The sequence below is a fragment of the Eptatretus burgeri genome, chromosome 3 (assembly GCF_056783735.1).
Source record: "Eptatretus burgeri isolate ZD-2024b chromosome 3, Ebu_testis_v1, whole genome shotgun sequence".
Taxonomy (NCBI): Eukaryota; Metazoa; Chordata; class Myxini; order Myxiniformes; family Myxinidae; genus Eptatretus; species Eptatretus burgeri.
In genome coordinates this window covers 112,449,749-112,472,333 of record NC_140963.1, presented here as the reverse complement: position 1 = coordinate 112,472,333, position 22,585 = coordinate 112,449,749, and the positions used below count along the sequence as shown (strand labels likewise).

At 37.5% G+C, this 22,585-nt stretch overlaps 1 protein-coding gene and 1 long non-coding RNA gene across 9 annotated transcripts in view; one reads left to right on the top strand and one right to left on the bottom strand.

Annotated features, from left to right (window-relative positions):
- The window catches only part of PEX16 (peroxisomal biogenesis factor 16), a 75,046-nt gene that overhangs the window by 23,070 nt on the left and 29,391 nt on the right, over window positions 1–22,585 (top strand). For all 8 annotated transcript variants that reach the window (XM_085875141.1, XM_085875137.1, XM_085875136.1 and 5 more), the window contains 3 exons: window positions 20,795–20,928; window positions 22,231–22,325; window positions 22,417–22,491. In XM_085875141.1, coding sequence (XP_085731267.1) covers window positions 20,795–20,928; window positions 22,231–22,325; window positions 22,417–22,491 — 304 coding nt within the window. The remainder of the gene's footprint in view (window positions 1–20,794; window positions 20,929–22,230; window positions 22,326–22,416; window positions 22,492–22,585) is intronic.
- On the bottom strand, window positions 15,698–19,622 carry LOC147030749 (uncharacterized). The gene is made up of 3 exons (XR_015056498.1): window positions 19,377–19,622; window positions 19,100–19,279; window positions 15,698–16,816 (listed from the first exon to the last, which is right to left on the bottom strand). It is a non-coding gene; the product is annotated as an uncharacterized LOC147030749 (long non-coding RNA).

The following is a 22,585-nucleotide window of genomic DNA, read 5'->3' as shown; positions in this document are numbered from 1 at the left end:
ATAAGAAGAAGCTTGAAGAGGATCTGATTTTAAGATGTGTATTTCTAAAAAGATTATATTTGTGACAGTAAATCCACTACCAACTACATTGTTATCAACATCTTGTTCCTGTCTCTGGAGATCATCATAAACATCACATCTTACAAAATCTTGAAATGATGAGATAAAGTGTGGGTTTGTCCTCATATAGGGACTCGTTTCATCGTCTTGTCTTTCCATTTTCAATTTTACTCCCATATAAAACTTAAAAGTTTTCATTTCACTTAATGTGTTTTTAATTATAGTTTAAATACTTTGTTTAACCATATCAACATCTTCCATGATTGAAGATGGCCCAGGGTCTTGAAAACGAAACAATCTTATTTTTGTATGCCCTTTAAATGCCCCATCATTGTTTTCAATGGAGAATTTAGCTTCCCTTTTTTCATTGTTCTTGTGTTTGCGTGATTGAAGATGTCTATTATAATTCTTTTTAGAACATCATTATCAAATATATCACAATGTTTTGTTTTTTGGTCAAGTGAAGATATTTGTCTGAAGAGATTGAATGTGTGTTTGTTGGTTTGAAGGTGATTTTTCTAATATTTATATTCATGATTACAAACATCGCAGTCCATTGTATTCACCATATTTATAGAATAAAACTTTGCTTAAACTAAAATTTTCTTGATGAAAATTTCGTTTAATTTATAGGTGAATCTGTGCTTAAAACCATTTTATCCTCCAACTTTTTTCACTTAATAAATACAATGTTTCAAGACACAAAAGACAAGTTTCAATCAATCCCTTCATTTGTAAAAGATACTGAGAAATATGTCAAGGATGTAAAATTGAACAAAGATAAATATAACAACGATTGGATAAAAACAATTATGGTAAATAATATGAGTTCTTCAATTTCCTTCAGTGGAAGGGCTTTTAGTCGACCTGGAAGAACATCAATTAAAGTATCTCTAACAAAAGTTTTTCCTGTCCTTCTGGCAATATATTCAAAACTAGAAAAAGCAATGAAACAAGAAAAAGTATCAAAAAATAAAAACCTAATGGATGAAGCTTTTGAAAGAAAAGATAAGACCATCTGCAATATGCAAGGTGAAATTTGTATTTTTTTCAACAACCTCAAAGATGTAAATCCTGATGAAATCAAGGATGCTAATATATCAGGTGAAATGACATTTCGTTCAATTGTTGTTAAGGATCATTTTAAAATTACCTTTAATATAAAAAATGTAGCAGTTGAATCTGTTAATGAAAAAAAGTATATAGATATCGATGGTAATGTTTTTTCTTCGAATTAAATGTGAGTCAATATTCAACTGAAGATTTTGAAGATTATGAGAGTGATTATGACACCGAGAGTTTGTGTTCAAACGACAGTTATGGTACTGAGAGTTTGTGTTCAAACGATAGTTATGAAAGTAGTTTTATAGATGATTCCGAAGATAAATTTCAGTTGAGGTAAAGTTTTACTTTATAAATATGAATAGTTTACTCGATTTTGAGCCTCTTGAATTCCCTGATCCTCCATATGACAAATTTGAGAATTGTCCTGCATGTGATAGAGTGGGATTAAACACAGAGTCAAAAGCCTATTAACAATGTATATTCGGTGATTATAATCTAATTAATGATAATAAAAAATATAAAAAGGAAAATAATTCTTTTATATTTACACCAAAAATGAATTACTTTACAAGATTGATTAGAGAAATGAATGTAAAGTTTGAGGGTGATAACACACCTTTCCTCAGAACGGAAGAAACTGAACGTATTAGAGAAATGTTCAAAGGATTGTTGTTATATATTATTCACGATTGTCATTTTCAGGGAAATATCAACACAAGATATTGTATAAAGAAAATAATGGATTATCTTGAAATTAAACCCAAACTTAGGATAAAATATGGAGTTTCTAAAAAAGTCAATAATAAATTAAATAACGTGTTTTACAAACATATAAATGAATGATTTTTTACCCTTTTGGGAAAATAAGATAAAATTTAACAATCATATGTTATCTACAATCTACCAAATCAACAATCAACAATATCAACAATCTACCAAATTCATTAAGATGTCTCATAGTTGGATCAAGCTGATGTGGAAAAACCTGCTCACTTTTGAAGATCCTCCTGACTCCCAACTTTTTAGATTATGATAATTTAATAATTTTCACAAAGTCGAGTTTTCAACCTGAGTATCAACTACTCTCACAAGGTTTTGATGCTGGTCTTCAAAAAAAAGATATAATCGGTTTATTTAAACTTCAAAAAAAAACCTAAATGATTATAACATTGAAGATATAATACAACTATTTTGTGATACACAGAGATGTAAAAAGAAATCAAAACCAATAACTTGTATTCTTAGTGATAATACGGATGATATCCCGTCTCCCCAAGATTTGGATAAATCAAAAAACAACCTCGTTATCTTTGATGATTGTGTTAATGAGAGAAACCAAACGGTAATGGACAGCTACAACACAAGAGGGAGACATTCTTCTTGTAATTGTATTTATCTTAGTCAATCGTACTTTCAACTTCCTCGTCATTCCATCAGAAACAATGCTAATACTTTTATTTTATTCAAGTTAAATTCAATAGATATAAACAATTTTTGGAGGGATAATTGTTCTATATTATGTAGTAAAAAGGAATTTGGGGATTACATGAAGCACACAACTGAAAAATATAAATATATTGTTGTGAAACAAGATGAGATATGACATGATATTTTCCAATAAATAAATGGATGCGAAAGAAAGAGCAAGAAGATTTAAGGAACATCAAGAGTTGGTTTCAAAAGTTGTAAAACAACAGGAAGACATGAAGAAGAAATGCTGACAGAAACTAACGGGTGAAGAAGCATTTGAAAGAAAACAAGATAAATTTTTGAAACCACTTTTAAGAACTTCCCAAGAAAAAAATTATAGATGTTTCCACAGTTCCCACAAAAGAATATACTCCTAAAAAACTTCAAATGTTAAAAGATTTCAGTCAAATGATGGAGGAAGAATCAGAGCATATAGGAGAATTAGAATATGATGATGAAGGATTATTTCAACAACTGAAAGAGATTAATAAACCCCCTGATTATATTGTGAATGCTCTTCAAAACAATGAATATTCAGCGGATTCAAAAACCAAAGCAGGACTCATTCCAACAGAACAACCAGCAATATTTCATCTTGTTCAAGAAAAGGGATTGATATTTTATGATGAATTAAGGTTCTTGAGTTCTACTAAACCTCCTGTTAAACGAACTCCGAGATTAATGTTTCTTCTCACAAAAGATGGAAGGAAAGCTTCAACTGTGAGGAATGAATCAAAGTATTTTGATAAACCATTGGATAAGAAAAATAATGATGATAGAGTATATCTTGCTCTGCTGGACTCTGTTAATTATAGGGTTAGTCTTTCTCATAAAAAAAGAAGAATGAGAAGGATAAACACATTATTCAGGCTTTAAGTATCCTTGGTTCAGGTGTTAGTTTTCTTCCAAATGACCCATCACAATTAGTTAATCGACTGTTATTGTTGTGAGGTAGTAAGAAGGCTGGAAATAACAATTGTTTTAATGAAGCATCAGCCATTTTAGACCAGTTGATGAACATGAAAATAATTAATAAATCTCAATATAAAGACATTTTATCTCATATTAAATAAGATGAGAAGCACAATCTTGAGTTTTAATTTCACAACAAGCGACCACACATCTTCATTTCCATACCCACTACAACTTGACCCAACAAAAGAATATGAGGCATCTTTATTGTCCATGGAAACTTATAATACCTTATTTAATAAAACTGAGAAAAATGACAAGTTTAGTTATAATCCGGGACGTGGATACAAAACGAATAACAGTCTCACCCGGAGCATATGAGATTTCTCAAATATCTTCCGAAATTGTTTGTCTTTTGAAAGAACAGGGTGACAACCAAAAAATATTGTTATATATATATTCAAAAACATACTTCAAAATCAACGATTAAACTTCAAAATAACTACAAGGTTGATTTCACAATTGATAATTCATTGAGAGAGTTATTGGGTTTCTCCTCAAAAAAGATTGAAACTAATGGGATGTTTTACAGTGATAATCTCATTCAAATATCCTCAGGAATAAACTCGGTATTAATTCACTGTGATTTGATTGATGGTGCTTATAATGATGGAATAAGAACAAATACAATATTTTAATTCAGCGCAGACTCAACCCAAATTGGTTATACATTCAATATGGAATCCAAAAATCTGGTTTGTCTCCCTGTGTCAGGATATCGTTGGGCATCGTTGGGCATATACACAGTTGGGCATCGTTGGGCATATACACAGAGTAAATTTTAGAATAACCGACCAAGATAATCGTATGATTTCTTTTAATGGAGAAGTTAGATACATCAGAATTCACCTACGTGAAGTTTTCCAATAAATAAATACGATGGTTATTGTGAGGAAACACGAGTTGGGAAAATATAAAATAATTACAGGGGATGGGATGTTCCTTTCCCCATACTACAAGGGCGAAGGTATGTATCTTGGTAGAGGATACTATTAACCGAAGAGACAAGGGTGTCGGACATTAATTTCGTGGAGATGGGATAATTGATACTCTAATGGGTATCGGTTCAACTATTCTTAAACATAAAGACCTAATTGCTTCAACTGCTTCTGCTGTGGGAAATGTAGCAGGCGCTGTAAAGAGCACAAAAGATGCCCAAAAGGAATCTCATAAATTACAAGCAATAAAAGAAATTAAGAAAGGCAAAACTCAGTTGTCCCCCCAATAACGACAGAAAATAATTCAAATACTTGGGTCAGGGTTTCAAAAGTTTTAACATCTTTTTTCCTAAATAAATACAAGTATGGAAGCAATTGATAGGATCTATGATTTGGATAATACTATTATCATCTCAAACTCCACTAAAAAAAAAAAGATTATTTCAAGGTAAATGCAATAACTGGAACAGACTGGAATGCAAATGGTACAAAAAGTCTTGAAATAAATAATCGACAAACTTATTTGAATCTATCCAAAAGTTTCTTGTTGTGCAAATTTAAATTCACGAAGGCTAGGAATAACACAAACACTACACTCGTGAATGATTTCTTCTGGAAAATGTTTGATAGTGTTCGTTTATACATTGGAACACAAGAAGTTGAAGTGGTTGATTATGTCTCTGCTGTATCTGAAATGTTGAAATTTACACTATATTCATTCAGTGATAGAATGGGAAAGGGGGTTGTGGAAGGTTTTATTCCTGATATGTCAATGGGAACAAACACAGACCCTGAATATACTCAAAGGAAAGGAATGTATAATGATGATACAAAAGCAGTTAATAGTTTTACTGTGGCAGTTCCTCTTAAAGGTATATTTGGATTTTGTGATCATGATAAAGTTCTGTATGGTCTTTAAATTAGATTTCAACTACAAAGGAATGATAATGAAAATAGATTACTTTTTGGTGTTGCTCGTGCTTTTGGTGCCCAGAATAAATTTGTAATTGATGAAATGAGTTGGTATATTAGTGAATATACTCCTAATCTAAAAACAGAAGAGACGTTGAACAGAAGACTTAACTCAAAGAAACCACTCAGTGTATCATACCTCAAAAGAAGATGTCAACACGTTAAACTAAACCAAACCACTTACATGTGGAATTTGGGTGTTCTGGAAGGAAAGCCACGATACCTGTGGATCATTTTTTTTAAACCAGATGGCGATACTGCTACTGATAAGAATAAGGCATTGAGTGTTAATGCAAAGGTGAAACAACTTCGCGTTTCTCTCGATGGAACATTTTATCCACGAGATAGATTGGAAATTAATTGGGAAAGAAATGATTTTGCTGAAGCATGCAAGTCTTAAGGCCCGGTCACACCTTGACGTTTTAGCCAGTGATGGCAACGTATTAAAATGTATGTAAAACGCTGGCTTACGTTGAACTTTTGATGTTTTTTTTTAAAGATTCGGACGTATTCATAGCGACTTGGTCTTATGTAGAACGCATTGGTAACGGACACAGAACGTTTCGTTGTGTTATAGATAACTTATACCAATGAATGCTGAACCTGTTGTCGGCCTACACAACCGATGCCCAACGATAGTCTAACTTAGGCATAGCGCGTTGCATGCATCGCCGACGATGTCGTGACGTGGCCTATTAAAAGGCTGACGCACAACAATTCGAATCATAACTGCCGTAGAAATGGAAGTGTCAACATCGCGGTCACACCTTGGCGATCTTGCCAGCGTATGCCGACCTAAGAAAAATGTGTCTCAAACGTTGGGGCACGTCAAATACGGTATGAGTAAGTTTGGTATACGTGAGTAGAACGCTAAAGTACGCTATCATACGTCGTAGTAAGTGGAGTACGTCAATAAATTTTAAACATGTTCAAAATTTTACGACGTACTCGGCGTATGACACACGTTCCGCATGCGATGGGGATAAGTTTTACACACGATATCTGGACGCTTACACACGTCCACAAAGGCTACTTATAAGCTACTCATAAGTCGAAACACGTCGCGGTAATGTCTTTATTACGCGAAACTTATTTCTAACTTATGTTTGACGTGCTTTGAACCAATTCTGTACGTCGTCCCAACACACATCGACGTATGTAGACGTATTCCAATGACGTCTTCCGGTCAACAAAAAAAAAATTAACGTGTTTCTAGCTTACAACTGCCATATAAAGACGTGTTCCCAGCAGTTTTGGGAATTGGTATATAAATCTTCTATCTTCTATCTTCTCATCCAAACTCTCTCTTCCTCTTATGTGGCGACTTCAATTGTCATCACGCCAGTTGGCTAGGTGTGGGTACCTCTCTCACCTGCCATGGGACGTCAGCAAAAGCTTTCTGTGACTCATTGGGACTGACTCAATCGGTCAACTTCCCGACCCGGATCTCAACCAATGGTACTCCATCTCTTCTGGATCTGATTTTGACAAATTTCCCTGACAATATCTGCTGCTCTTCCTTCGCTCCAATTGGTTCTTCTGACCACGTCCTTGTTAAAGTGGACATCTCTCTGGCTGTCATCAGAGAACCACCTCACCGCCGTCGAGTCTGGCATTTCACTCAAGCCGACTGGCAGGGTCTCCGAGCAGCCATCAAACTTACAGACTGGTCTCCTATCACTACTTTCTCAAACATCAACTCATCCTGGGAATTCTTTCAAAGAAACTTGCTCTCCCTCATGCACAGATTTATCCCCTCTCGTGTTCAGTTGTCTTACCCTTCCTCCCGCCCTTGGTTTACTGAAGCTTGTGGCGAGGCAGTTGTCCTGGAAACAACTTGCCTTTGCCTCATGGAAAGCAAACCCAACTGAGGGCAATCTCAGTTCTTTCCACAAAGCTTCGGAACAAGTGTGTATCTACCCTCAGGAGAGCCAGAAAACAACATCTTTCTCATCTCAAGTCTGAACTCTCAGACCTCTCTCCCTCCTCAAAATCCTGGTGGCGTTTAATCAAATCTGTTTCTGGTGTATGTTCCCCCTCCATCCCCTCCCCTTACCTCAAATGGCCGCACTGCTGATTCCACACGTGATAAAGCTGAATGTCTAAACTCGGTGTTTGCAGCTAAATCTTGTGTCCCAAACCCATCACTATCTCTACCCACTTTACCCAGTCGCACCCAACTGTCCCTGGACTCTGTATCCTTTTCTCCTGACAAGGTGGAGAGCTTGCTTTCAAACCTCGAGTCAGATTCTGCAACCGGTCCAGACGGCATCAGCCCACGTGTCCTCAAAGCCTGCTCTTCTGCTCTTGCTCACCCTCTCTGTTCTATTCACCCTCTCATTTTCCCAAGGTCATCTGCCATCTGCTTGGAAATCTGCTAACATCACTGCCCTGCATAAAAAGGTGCAAAAACAGATCCCTGTAACTACAGACCAATCAGCCTTCTCCCAATCATCAGCAAGGTTATGGAATCCATCATTGCTTCAGACATGAAATCCTTCCTCTTCTCCAATGGCTTGATTTCCAATCATCAATTTGGTTTCAGACCAGGTCACTCTACCCTGGATATGCTGCTACTGCTCTCCCATCAATGGATGGAGGTCCTCAATGCCAGACAGGAAATCCGAGCCGTATCCCTGGACATATCACGTGCTTTTGACACAGTCTGGCACCCTGCCCTACTCACCAAACTCTCTTCCCATGGTATTCAAGGCCATCTCCACTCATGGCTCGCAGACTTCCTCTCCTGTCGCAGTCAACGTGTGGCCCTAAATGGAGTTCTTTCATCCCCTCTTCCTGTGCAGGCTGGAGTTCCTCAAGGTAGCGTTCTGGGCCCTGTTCTTTTTCTGGTTTTCATCAATGATCTCTCGGACTCTCTGGAAAATCCTCTATTTCTCTTTGCCGATGACTCCACCCTCTGCCGTACCATCTGTCATCCCTCAGACCGGCAAGCAGCAGCTTCTTCGCTCACTGCAGATCTGGATAAAATCACAAACTGGTCCAACACGTGGAACATGTCTTTCAATCCACACAAATCTCACACTCTCACTATGTCTCTTCGAAAGGACCGTTTACAAAACCCCCCCATCCACTTTCTCAACAATCCTCTGGAAGAAGTCTTTCTTTCAAGCTTCTGGGTCTCACTATCTGCCATGACCTTTCCTGGGAAAGTCACATTTCCAACCTTGCCTCAAAAGCCAGTCGCCGACTGGGAATCCTCCGTCGTGCAAAGTCCTTCCTCGGCCCTCTTGAGCTCCTGACTACTTACAAAGATTTTTGTCCGTAGCCTGATGGAGTACTGCTCTCCCCTCTGGGCTGGTGCTCCTGCCTCCCACCTTTCTCGACTTCACGCTGTCGAAACCAGGGCTTTTAAGATCATTGGCATCTCCCGCAATGAAGCTGAGTCTTTGGGCCTCTCACTCAATCACCGCAGGTTGGTCGGTGGTCTTTCTGTCTTCTACCGACTCCTCTCCAGCCTTGCCCCCCCTGCTCTCTCTGCGATTTGTCCCAACCACATTTCCACAGGGCGCTCAAGGTCCGCCAACAACCCCTTCTGGTAAAACTACCAAAATCACGAATCACTGCTCATCTTCACTCTTTCATTCCTCTTTTTCCCGCCTTTGGAATAAACTTCCTCACTCTATTCTTTCCCATTCTTCACTCCAGGCTTTCAAAACAGCTGTTCACCACCACCTCTTATCTTCCCCCATCCAAATCCTCGATCTTTCTACCCCCGATAATCCACCCAAGCGCACTTCCTTCAATTCTCCTGCTTTCCTTCCTGAAAGTCCCTGTAATGTCCATCTTCTCCTCGCCATGTTCCCCGTCCCATCCCCATCCCTCTCCCTTCCACAGTTCACCTGTGTCTGTTCCCCAATGTTTTGTCCCTTCCACTCCCACCCCTCTTGTCTCATGCCTCCTTGCTGTGAGTTGTGTGTTAGCTCTCATACGAGCCTCAACCAAGGTATAAAAAAAAAAAAAAAAAAAAAAAAAAAAAAAAAAAATGCTGCTCATAAAAGGGGAACCCAACAGTGTTTTCGAGTCCTTTTTGAGTCGATGTCCATGTCAGCAGTAACAGTATCAGTATCAGTATTAGGATTAGTATTAGTAGTAGTTTGTTCATGTTGGCAGTAGTAGGTGAGTGTGAGGGGGGGGGGGGGTGGGTTATGATGGATCGTCCTTGTGTCCGCGTGTCCACGGGTAGGAGACATCTTTTCACCTTTGTTCGAAGTTCTTCGCGGCTAATTTTTTATGGGGCTTTTTCAACAATGAGCTATAGCTTGTTTTTACAATTTAGGTCTATTCATAACGGGTTGGACAAATGCACAATGAACTAATAATGTGCATAGAGCGCTTTGATTACTTATAGATACGATATACCAACAAATAATTATCGTGAAGCCGGCGTTCACAAACTATGCCCAACGATAGCCTAACTTATCCATATCGTGCGGCAGTTTATCTTTGCCGGTGACGTGGGGTTTGCTATTCATAGGCTGCCACTCAACAATTTAAATGGCTGCATCTCCACTATTGAAAGTAGACGCTTGCGCTCAACAATTGGATATTTTTTTACACTCAACGACTTTTAAACGGTACCACTCAGCTATTTTCATTGTTTACAATGAACGATTTAAATTGCTGTCACTCGCCTTTGTTTTTTGACGCTGGGGTTTGGAAATTTGAAGCGTTTCTTCCTAACGTGTTAAAACGCTCAAACTCGACGATTTTAAATAGACGCTGCCGATGGACAATTGGAATCATAGCCAAGCTAGACATCGAAGTGTGAACATCCTCGTCATGCCGAAGAAAAGTTTGAAGAATGCTGCAAATAAGTGTCCTGGCCGTGGCCGTGGACGCTGACGCAAGGACGATCCATTATACCAACGTCTTTCAGCTTATGAGTAACTTGAAAGTAACGTCTGTCGATGTGTGGCAACGATCGCGTAACGTGCCAACAACACGTTAATCATAGGTTAGAAATAAGTTTCGGGTACGCTAAACATTACCTCGGCGTGTCTCAACTTATGATTAACTTACAAGTAGCATGTGTTGATGTCTGTCAATGATCGCAGACCGTGCATACAACTTGTGGCCAGCGTAGCGGAACGTGTGAGTCATACGCCGGCATACGTCGTGAAATTTCAAGCATGAAAAAATTTGAGGACAACCAAAAAGTACAACGTTTAAAGCCAACGTACAACGACGTATGGCAGTGTTTTTCAGCGTGCTCTCAATGTTATCAAAACTTACCCAAAACGTATTCAACGTGTGCCAGCGTTTTAGAAAAAAAAATTCAAAAATCGGCATACGTTGGCTAAAACGTCAAGGTGTGACCGGGCCTTTACCAAAAGGTGTGTGAAAGTAATGGAAATAAAGAACCTATTTTGGATATGACAGCTTTTAAAAGTTTGTATACAATCTATGAATTTGACCTGAGTGCTCAAAAGGAAACTATAAAGTCGAATCGAGTGGATACTTCCCTATACATTGAAAGAGGAGAGAGTGAAGAAATTGATACATATTGTTTGCTTTTGGAAGAAACAGAATTACAGATTAATACAGATAATGGTGTTATGATTAGTCTCACGTAATTTTTTGTTAACTAAATGAGTGGCAAAGTACCAACTGGGGCATATGTTAATCAAATCAATCTTCATAAACTATCATCTTGTGTTCAAAATCAAAAGCCTTGTACGATTAACGTTTATACAATTCAGAGAAAAGGAGCAGTAAGAATTGATGTTTGCTCACAAGAGAACAGGTTAAAATATTGAACGATACTGGCTCACTTTAAATTAAAATGACAAAACCAATGTTGAAAAAATATTCAATAAGAGAGACGAGTGGGTGATTTCTCCCATTTCTAATTCCTTTATTTGCTGGTTTAAGTGCGGTTGGAGCATTGACGGGTGGTATTTCAACAGCGGTGAAAACTGCCAACGAAAGGAAGGCTGAACTCCGGGCTCAAAAATAATTGGAAAGACATAACAAAGAGTTGGAGAAACAAATTAGTGGAAGTGGTGTAATTGTAGATTTTGCTGAAAAACTTGAAGCTCTGCCTGATAAAGCGAGATTGTTAGTTGGAGATATGCTTTCTTCTATTGCACAAGCTGGTGTAAAATTAACTAAAAGGGGTAATGGATTATATCTTTCTAATAAATAAATGAGAATTGATGAGTGGTTTAAAGAACTTGGAAAGAATACAACATCAAATTTACAACTTGTCAAATATTGTAAGAAATTAAAAATTGATAATGTGGTTATTTGTATGAGAGATGAATTAACAAACGTGCCTAAACATACAAAGAATATTATTATGAACTTGGAAGATAATAAGTCTGAAGACGACGATGGTTCACAAGCGGTATTTGACGATGTAGATTGTTTCAGAAGTCAAGGATGAGACAATGTGATGATGTTTGACCAAGTTATAAAAATGATCAACATGATGTCGTAGGAGTGACAGGTTATGAGCTGCAAAATGTCAAAAACCTGGTTTCGTTCAACAACTTAAAAAATTTGACCTTTGCATAACCTTGAAAGGTCCCAAAACAATGTTGTGGACATTAAAATAAGGAAACAGGATACGTGCTATCGCTTAATGAAGTTAGTTCGTCGAAGAAGGTCGAAAACCTGGTTCGATTCCCACAACTTTGAAAATTTGACCTTTGTGAACTTTAAAGGTCAAAGGTCAGGGATTATGACCTTTAGTGCAAAACTTCCTCTGGAACATTCCAGGAACAATATAACGTCATATAGGCTATATGGCATTTCGCACTCCTCGGATTATCCATACTTTGATGAAATCAGCGTAAAAACAAACTTTCAGGGGGCGCCACGGGAAAGGTGTTCGAGATAGAGAAAAATGGTTTCAAGACTTGAGGTGGGGAATGACCTCAAGATTATGCATAAAAATATTGTCATGCTAGCTCTCAAAGTTTGGGCGGTCATCTGATTTTTATTTCAAAATTCGAAATTTTCTAAGGTCATGACCTTGTGACCTTGACCTTGGGACTGAAATGAAAAATCGAGCTCCGTGGGGCTATGCAGGTGCCATTGGGCTAACCAAATACCGAAACCTCTGCCAGATTCGACAAACCCACGAGGAGAAGATGTAAATTGAAATCGGCCACCCCCTAAAAACACAATTCGCAATTTTCTAAGTCCGTGACCTTGTGGCCTTGACCTTGGGAGGAAAATGAAAAATCGAGCTCTGTGGGGCTATGCAGGTGCCATTGGGCTAACCAAATACCGAAACCCCTGCCAGATTCGACAAACCCCTCGGAGAATAATTTTTTTATGTCAAAATCGCAATTTTCTCAGTTCGTGACCTTGTGACCTTGACATTGGGACGAAAATGAAAAATCGAGCTCCGTGGGGCTATGCAGGTGCCATTGGGCTAACCAAATACCGAAACCCCTGTCAGATTCGACAAAACCCCGAGGAGAAGATGCAAATTGAAATCGGCTACCCCCTAAAAACATGTTTTTGGGGCTTGGCTCTGCTCATAATGGGCGGACCATGCCCATTTTCAGGAAAACACAACTAGATCATGATATAAACCTCCCACCAAAATTTCATCAGGATCGGATCAAAACCCACGGAGCTATGCTCGGGACAGACAGACAGACAGACAGACAGACACACACAACAATAACGAATATAGTGGTCACTTATATTTTTCGTGAAAATATTTTTTTCGTGAACCAATAGTGGTCACATATTTTTCGTGAAAATATTTTTTTCGTGAACCAATAATGGGAACGGTTCTCATTGGATTTGTATTTTTAATAGTCAAGACAAATATTATTTTGATAGTTTTTGTCTTCCACCACCTGTCGAAGTCATGAAATTCTTACAGAATGGTGTTTATCAAACATTTCAAGTCCAAGAATTAAATTGCAAGTGTTGTGGTCAATTATGTCTTTATGTGTTATTTCAACTCGACAAAAATAAAAAAAATTTATGACATTATTTTTAATCTAATATAAATGACTTATGTTGGTAAAGATGGTTCTATCATTGGTGTATCCCAAGAACTGGATATTGATTTATCAAATTATTACACAAAGGCACAGGCTTAACGACAGATATATAGTATAACAAAAAATATTAATATGAAAAATGCTTAAAAATTAAAAAATTATACAAGCCCGATTGTCATTTAAAATTGACCTAGAAGACCTAGAACAATTAAATCTGTCTCGTAAGGAAGAATATTATCCACTTGGTATGGAGAATGAGTTTTGTGGAAGCACGATTAGTAAACAACAAATAAAAGAATTTAATAAGGGTTAATATAATAATGGTTTTGCCCTCGTTTATATCATGAAAACAGAAAAAAACGGGATTATATATAATAAGTAAGAAAATACAAAATTATTTAACTATGGGAATATGGGGAGGTGTTTCGTGTCATAATACTATTCTGTCATATATTTCTAATACATAAATGACAGCAAGAAAGCTTCAAGAAAATTATCATTTCTGTGTCTAAGCATACCTTCAAGAAAAGGGTATTCAGTATTTTAATAAATATGTTCTACAACATAAGAATGAGGTATTTTCAATAAAAGATTGGCTTTTTGCTGATGTTGATGAACCGACAACTTTAGATTTAATTAGAATGTTAAATAATGAAAAAATTATAAAGTTAAGAAAATGTAAGGCTCTTTTAAAAATTCCGAAGAAATTTTATTGGTTTCCAGTTGTAAAAAAATTAATCTTTTGGATACAGGAATAACAAGAAATCCTGATGAATATATGTATGATATTCTATGGGGTGTAAGTGATTCAAGCATAGTAAGGGACGAGGAAGGAGTTGAAGAGATAGAAGAGAGAGAAGGAGAGGGAGAAGAGAGTGAAGGAGGAAAGAGAGAAGAGAGAGAAGGAGGAGAGAGAGAGTAGAGAGGAGGAGAGGGAGGAAAGAGAGAGAATAAATGAATATCAAAATATGGAAACCGGTGCGATTAAAAAAAGATTGGAGGTATTACAGAAAATAAATAAATCTCAACGCACCGAGGAAAACAAAGAATTGACAAGTCTATTAGCAATATTTTCGACAAGACTATTGACATCGTTTTCAAGGGAAAGATATTGATGTTGATTAAAGTTTTTCATTTTTTTCTTAAATAAATGGAGGAGAGAGGAAAGAAATTTCTAAAGATTCTTTATGTTTTAAAAATTAAGATTCAAATGTGCATGTTGGAAACTAAAAAGGTTTTTGCACTCTGTAGGAATTTTTCTCACAAATAAATGAGTTATTGTCTCAAATGTAAAAAGAAAACTAACACTAAAAATATTTCATATTTAAAAAGTAAAAATAATCAGGTCATACAAAGAGGTACATGTTCGGTGTGTGGTTCAAAAAAAAAAATCAATTTATCTCCAAACACAAACTCGGAGGAGATATTCAAAATTTTTATCAGGAAGTAAATTTACAACTACTGGAATACCAGGGGAATTACATCTACCAGGGTATTCTTTCTGTGGTCCGGGCACAAACTTGGATAAAAGATTAGATGAGGCAGACAATCCTAAACCATGGAGTAGACCCATCAATAGGGTTGAGGAAGTGTGCATTAGGCACGATATTGATTATGGGAATACCACAACGTTTGAAGAAAAGCATGAAGCCGATAGAGAAATGTTGTATAATTTGTCTCTGATACAAAATCCAACCTTGAGAGAAAAAGTTGATAGGTTCATCGTGAAGAAGATGATCAGTGCTAAATTGAAACTTGGACTTGGAAATTCAAAAAACTTATAGGCTCTAATGATGTCATTAAGACTGAAGAACAATTAGCTGATGAATTACATAAACAAATATTCACAAAGTTTCAGAGAAGGAAGGTTTATTCCAAGGAAGTTGATTATATCTGGTCCGCTGATTTGATTGAACTCAATAATGATAAGGGGTACAAGTCTGCTTTAATCGTTATCAATTTGAGGAGTAGATACGCGTGGGTTGTCCCTTTAAAAAACAAAACAGGTAATACTCTTATGTTGGCCTTTCAACAGATATTTAATAAAAGTAAGAGAAAACCTAAAAAAATTGTGGACTGATGAGGGTAGAGAGTTTTAGAACAAGACATTTATGAATTTTCTAAAAAATAACTTACATTATCCAGTACTTTTAATGAAGGAAAAGCCGTTGTTATTGAACACTTTAATCGTACCTTAAAAGAGAGACTATATAAAAAATTCACACAACTCGGTTCACAACAATGGTCATCTTTTATTCAGGATATTGTGGATAAGTATAATGACACGATTCACACGTCAACGAATATGAAACCATCAGAAACATTTACAAAATTAAAATAATAAAAAGAGATTAATGTCAAAAAGCCTAAGTTCAAAGTTGGTGATATAGTCAGAATATATAGATGGAAATCTCATTTTGAAAAGGGTTATACAAAGCGGTGGACAATTGAACTTTTTAAAATTGTTGATGCGATAGATACAGTTCCTTGGACTTATAAAGTATATGATTTAGAAGGGGAAGAGATTTCAGGTTCATTTTATTCACAGGAATTACAAAAGGCAAAGATTAATTGAATTTTTTTTGACTCCGCCCACACAAGCTCCACCCACACAAACCCCACCCACATAAACCCCCACCCCACACAAGCTCCACACAAGCTCCACCCACACAAACCCCACCCCGCACAAGCTCCACCCACACAAGCTCCACACACAAACCCCACTCCACACAAGCTCCACCCACGTTCATCATATTCACATAATTAGTGATTAGTCAATTAGTTAATTAGTTCCCCACACACAACATGTTCATTTTATTCAAAAAAAATTCGCCTCCCATCCACACAAGCTCCACCCATCCACCCATCCATCTATCCACACAAACCTCATCCACAGAAGTCTCATCCACATAAACCTCATCCACAGAAGCCTCATCCAAATAAACCCTGCCCACACAAGCCCTGCCCACACAAACCCCACCCACAGAAGCCCCGCCCACACAAGCCCCCCCCCCACCACCCCCCCCCCCTCATCCCCCCCTGTGTGCCCCCGCCTTTGACCCACCACCTCCCTCATCCCACTCCCCACCCTTCCACACACACACGCACGGGGAGGGGAGGGGTGGGATGAGGGGTGATGGGTCGTTGGGGGAGCGCACCTATCCCCCCCCTCCCTCCCTCTCCTTTTCATGTCTTTATTCTCTTTTTGTAATTCAAAATCAAATAACTGTAAACAAAACAAATATAATTAATCAAAATTGAAAATATTTAATATTCATTTGTGAGAATGTATAATCTTTCCCAACAATATTCTTCAGATGTCTTTTGATTTCGAAACTCGGACACCATATTCTGTTTTGAAACAAAAAGTGGATAACAATTAGGGTATTTCAAAATAATTACATGGTAATATTAATAAGCCTGGTGTTGGTTCTAAGTTCAAGCCCCGTTGACCACTGAATTAACACACCGGAGGCCGACTCAGCCTGTCATCCTTCTGAGGTCAATAAAATGAATTCCAGTGTACTGGTAAGGGTACACTGCATCAGAGGCATAACCGCGTCCCAACTAATGATACAACCAACAACCATAAGGCTACACTCAAAAGAGAGAGAGAGTGATATTAATAAAATAATAAATAAACAAATAACTAAATAATAATTCAGAAACATTTACTTCCAGAAGATCATGTGTTGTACCAGATTCCTTCAACAGATTATGTTGTGTGATTGAGCTGAAAAAAAAAATAATAAACCAATGTCACCCGCAGGGTGACCCGTATCTTGCCAAAAGGTGACCACGTGTGACTTCTTTAAGATCACACTGAGGTGAACAGAGCTGCTGTCCACCAGGAGCGACTCCTTGAGGAATATCTGCCTACGAGAGATTTCGATGAGAATCGTTCTACAGAGTAACCATGAAAAATGTGTTTTCCTCATAACGTCACCAAATGACGTCATAATGTCTCAAGCTTGACATATCTAGAAAGCACTCATCGAGGTGTTCAATTTGAGGTACGACACGATATGGTTCCTAAAACTTGAAAATTTGACCTTGAGGTCAAATATGTTTGACCTCAGGCACTAACCATGAAGGTCAAGGCCAATCGCCACCAAAAACTAATCAGCTGAGCACCAGACCATATACTACATTCCCATAAAGTTTGGAGACGATTCAATTAAAATTACTCAAAAAATAAGAGTTTCGTCGACTCCCCTGATTTGCGACAAAGTGACCTTGACCTTTGACCTTGACCTTCAAAATTTTATGCACTGAAAGGGACCTCTATAGGCCTCTGATATGCGAAGTTACAAAAATTTCCAATGATAACTGTGCTCTCTAGAGTGATTTATACGTGATTACACACCAAAAAAAAAATTAAAATTAAAAAAAACAAATGAAGGTCAAGGCCAATCGCCACCAAAAATTAATCAGTTGAGCGCCAGACCATGAACTATATTCCTATGAAGTTGGAAGACGATCCGATCAAAATTACTCAAAAAATAAGGGTTTCGTCGACTCCCCTGATTTGCGACAGTGACCTTGACCTTTGACCTTGACCTTCAAAATTTTGTGCGCTGAATGCGACCTCTATAGGCCTCTGATATGCGAAGTTACAAAAATTTCCAATGATAACTGTGCTCTGCAGAATTTTTTATCCGTGATTACAGACAAACAAAAAAAAGTAAAAAAAACAAAAAAAAAAACATACAAGCTGACTAACATATCTTGCAAAAACTTCGTTTTGGCAAGATAATAATGAGTCAAGGACAGAGACGGAGAAACAGAGAGAGGGGGAGAGAGAGAGAGAGAGAGAGAGAGAGAGAGAGAGAGAGAGAGAGAGAGAGAGAGAGAGAGAGAGAGAGAGAGAGAGAGAGAGATATACAAAGAGACAGACAGAGAGATAGACAGAAAGACAAACAGACAGAGACAAACAGAGAGAGAGAGAGAGAGAGAGAGATATATACAAAGAGACAGACAGGGAGAGATTGACAGAAAGACAAACAGATAGAGAGACAAACAGAGAGAGAGAGAGAGAGAGAGAGAGAGAGAGAGAGAGAGAGAGAGAGAGAGAGAGAGAGAGAGAGAGAGAGAGAGAGAGAGAGAGAGAGAGAGAGAGAGAGAGAGAGAGAGAGAGAGAGAGAGAGAGAGAGAGAGAGAGAGAGAGAGAGAGAGAGAGAGAGAGAGAGAGAGAGAGAGAGAGAGAGAGATAGATAGATATATATATATACAAAAGAGACAGACAGGGAGAGATAGATATATATATACAAAAGAGACAGACAGGGAGAGATTGACAGAAAGACAGAGAGATAGAGAGACAGAAAGACAGAGATAGAGAGATATATAGAGACAGGCAGAGACAGATAGAGAAATGGACAAAGAGACATATATACAGTCAGATTGATAGACAAACATATATATATATATATATATATATATATATATATATATATATATATATTTATATTTTTATATATATATATATATATATATATATATATATATATATATATATATATATATATATATATATATATATATATATATATATATATATATATTTCTATATACACTGTATAAACTGCACATAGAGAGAGAGACAAACACACAAACATTCACGTGTGTATTTCTCACCTTGAAGTCAGGTCTTTCAAGATTATAGGAGATGACAGCAATGCCTCCCAGTCGGTAATGATATCTCTCATTTCTCCCCTGAAAATCCGAATCTCTTAAATAAAATCGAACATCTGTATCCATACGTCGTGCAATTCGGATAATTCGCTGTCCACAGATGCACTTCGCAATGAAGATAAGCTGTTTGGAGAAGACAAATAATATTTCATTGTACAGTGTTTTAATTAATATTCAGTTGCATCACTGTCATTCTCAGAGAAAGCATACACAAACTTACCAATGTTCTTCTCCAGATGATTCAGGACTCTCTTCATTAGTTGAAAAATAGTTCATGTTTCAGTTGTTTCTCAATAGAACAAAATGAGAAAAATTCTAAAGCATTCAGACGTGAGAGTCGACTTTTATAGCAACTTTTAAGAAGTGGTATGACCTAATCTTGGAATTTTCAGGGAAATGACGTGTGGCCACACGGGAAATGACGGTTCGGGTGAGACAACTTGGGAAATATGTGGGCGATACATTCTCAAGCAGTCTGACTTATTTAAACACAAAATGAAAATGCTTTGAATGATTTTGATTAAACTTACGTTTATTCGCCTGTTAGTGTTATGATTTAAAATATAACCACGAGGCCTTGTCTCTCACAGAATACTTCCTCATCTTCACGGCATGAACTGAAAACACTTAAAAAAAAACTTCCCCATTCATTGGCTCACTCTTTGAGTGGAGTAAGTAATGGGGCAGAGATCGATCTCTTCTTTTGACCCCATGGACTAAGAGTCAGAGGGAGGAGAGAAAATCATTCTACTGTTTTAACTGAATGAGCCTTGAGATAGAGAGTTCTCCCTATACATTTGTATGAGTTTTTTTGGGCCCTGAGACAGTCTCAATTTAATATGAGCTTGTATGATAGAAAATCATTCTCCTCTTTTTGTTCTGATGGGTCTCGAGTCAGAGAGTTCTCCCTATACATTTGTATGGGAGAAATCAGCCTCCTGTTTAGGGGTTTTCGGGGTTCAATTCATAGTTTTCCCCATTCATTTGCATGGATGTCTCAGAAACCCCATTAATCTACAACATATATATATATATATATATATATATATATATATATATATATATATATATATATATATATATATATATATATATATATATATAGTTTTTAGCCCTATCACTCAATAGTGAAGAATCTCTTGAATAATTTTAGGATCCGGATTCGGATCTTCACAAAAATCTAATCATTTCGTCCTCGTCACACATCCAACTTCCACCAAAATCTGTCAGAATCCGTCCACAGCCTTTTGAGATGGCCTTCTCACAGACACACAAACAGACAAACAGCGGTGAAAACATAACTTCCGTCCACCTTTGGTGGCAGAGGTATCTATTCAGGAGAATTACTATGTCACTGAAGGATTGTCAGTGAAAACCCAAAGGTCAAAAATGACTTCCAGGGAGGGGGTGATATCCATGCTAAGCAAGCTAGCCATGTCTATTTGTGGATGACTTCACATCAGGACAGCTTTGGATTCACATGAAAATGCAGCATCCTCCCAAATTAACTGAACAGGAAAAAAAAAGTGTGCTTCATTTTCTCAATGCACTGGTGACCTTTACTTGAGATAGACTTGCAAGATTAACCTAACCTTGTTTTCTGACCTAATGTTATTCTTTTTAACACCTGATGTGCAGTTCCTCTCGCATCGCAAGCTTCGTTCTTGGCTGACTGTGATTGGTTACTTGGAAGTTGTTGTGGAAATGGGTGCGGGGAGAGCAGGCGGTGATCATGCCCGATGGTTGCTCATTACTGCCATAGAGATCACAAAGTAAGATGATGTTTTCCTTGTATACACAAAGCGAAAAGCGGCGTTAAGCAATTGGTTTATTTCTGTCCGTCTGTCTGTCCATCTGTCTGTCTGTCTGTCTGTCTATCTACAAATATCAGTTTATGATCGAGGAACAACTTGCTTTCAATTGAATGTTATATTTTGAACACAAATCAGAAAATGAACCTGCAGGTTCGCAGTGCCTTGGCTCGGAATTTGTCCTGATGATGCATGTGCAGAGAGGAGTGAGATTTTTTGTTTTTTTTAATTTATTTTTTTACTTTGTCTGTCAGTCTGGCAATCAATAAAAATTGAAAATCATTCCAAACAGGAAACTTGCTGTTTATAAGGATTCTACGATGAACACAAACAACAAGCATTGAAACCTAATGTAATGTGTTAAATATGGTGGTGTACAAAATGCTGCATCAACGGTGGTAAACTTCCCAAAAAAGTTTTTCTACGACCTTTAAAATCTTTCTTTTATTTCAAATGAATTATATACATGAACAGTGTGGAACACAAATCGCCTTTTGGCACCTTCAAAAACTTTCCGTTTAACAGTACTTGGAAAAAATGACAATGGGCATCCATGCTATCATGCCCTGAGGGCAGAGTAACTGTGTTAGATTCTGCAAGGTAACAGACAAATATGGCGTTGCCGAGCACCGTTTGTTTAGTGCATCTTTTTTATCACAGATTTGTTCAAAAATTGTAATTTTCTCTGAGGAGTTGGCAGAAGGTTTGTAATTGCGCAAATGCACGGATTAATGTCGTTTCCAATGAAAAATGTATCTCAGCGGAGCGTCAGCTCTAGACTGTTCCGTTTGACCCATCGGTTTCGTGTGGTTACCACCACACCTGTTATGCAACGTTCACGAACAAAACGAACATACATCGTGCTCGGAAATGCAAAGCAGGAGGTTAAAAGGCTCTTGCCATGTCCTTTTTCTCAAGACTGCACAGGGGAAGGTGCTCTACGAACTCTCTTGTTGGATATGTTTAAGAGGAATGGCTTATACCATATGGTGTTTATTTTTCTGCATTGAATATATTAGTTGGAAGAATTAACTGCAGGGCATATTGGAGTGGTGGAAGATGTTACGCAAATATAGTATGCTGAAAGAAGGTGGGCAAAGTTTGGAGGAACGCCAGTAGCCCGATGAACGTACAACAATGACTGAAAGCTGAACAAGCTTGAATATGTGTAACATACCTTTTAATGGAGAGAATCAGTTGATGTATGAATTTTCTTTTGTTACGGACAACCTTAATTTCTCCCAATACCCATCTCTCTTTTAGGCTGGTGTTGCGTTCTTTGCTGCTGTTGTGGTACAAGATTGGTATCCTGCCATCTCCACCCATTGCTCTTCATAAGAACTCGAAACCAAGTGGAGGTAAATTTAAACCAATCGGCTCTTTCAGTCATACCTTGTGTTGTACTCACCGTGCTGAGCATTGCTGTTCCTTTTCTGTCTGACGTTTCAGTAAGCAGACAGTGCCCAAGTCCACATTGCTTCTTGGGAAAACGTAGCAAGCGTTTGGTTCGATGCCTTGATGAAAGTAAGTCTCTCTTTTTTTTCTTTTTTCTTTTTCAAAGCATTCCTTTTCCTGGTCCTAGTCGCTTGCCAGTTCCTCCATGTTTGTCTGCCTCTAG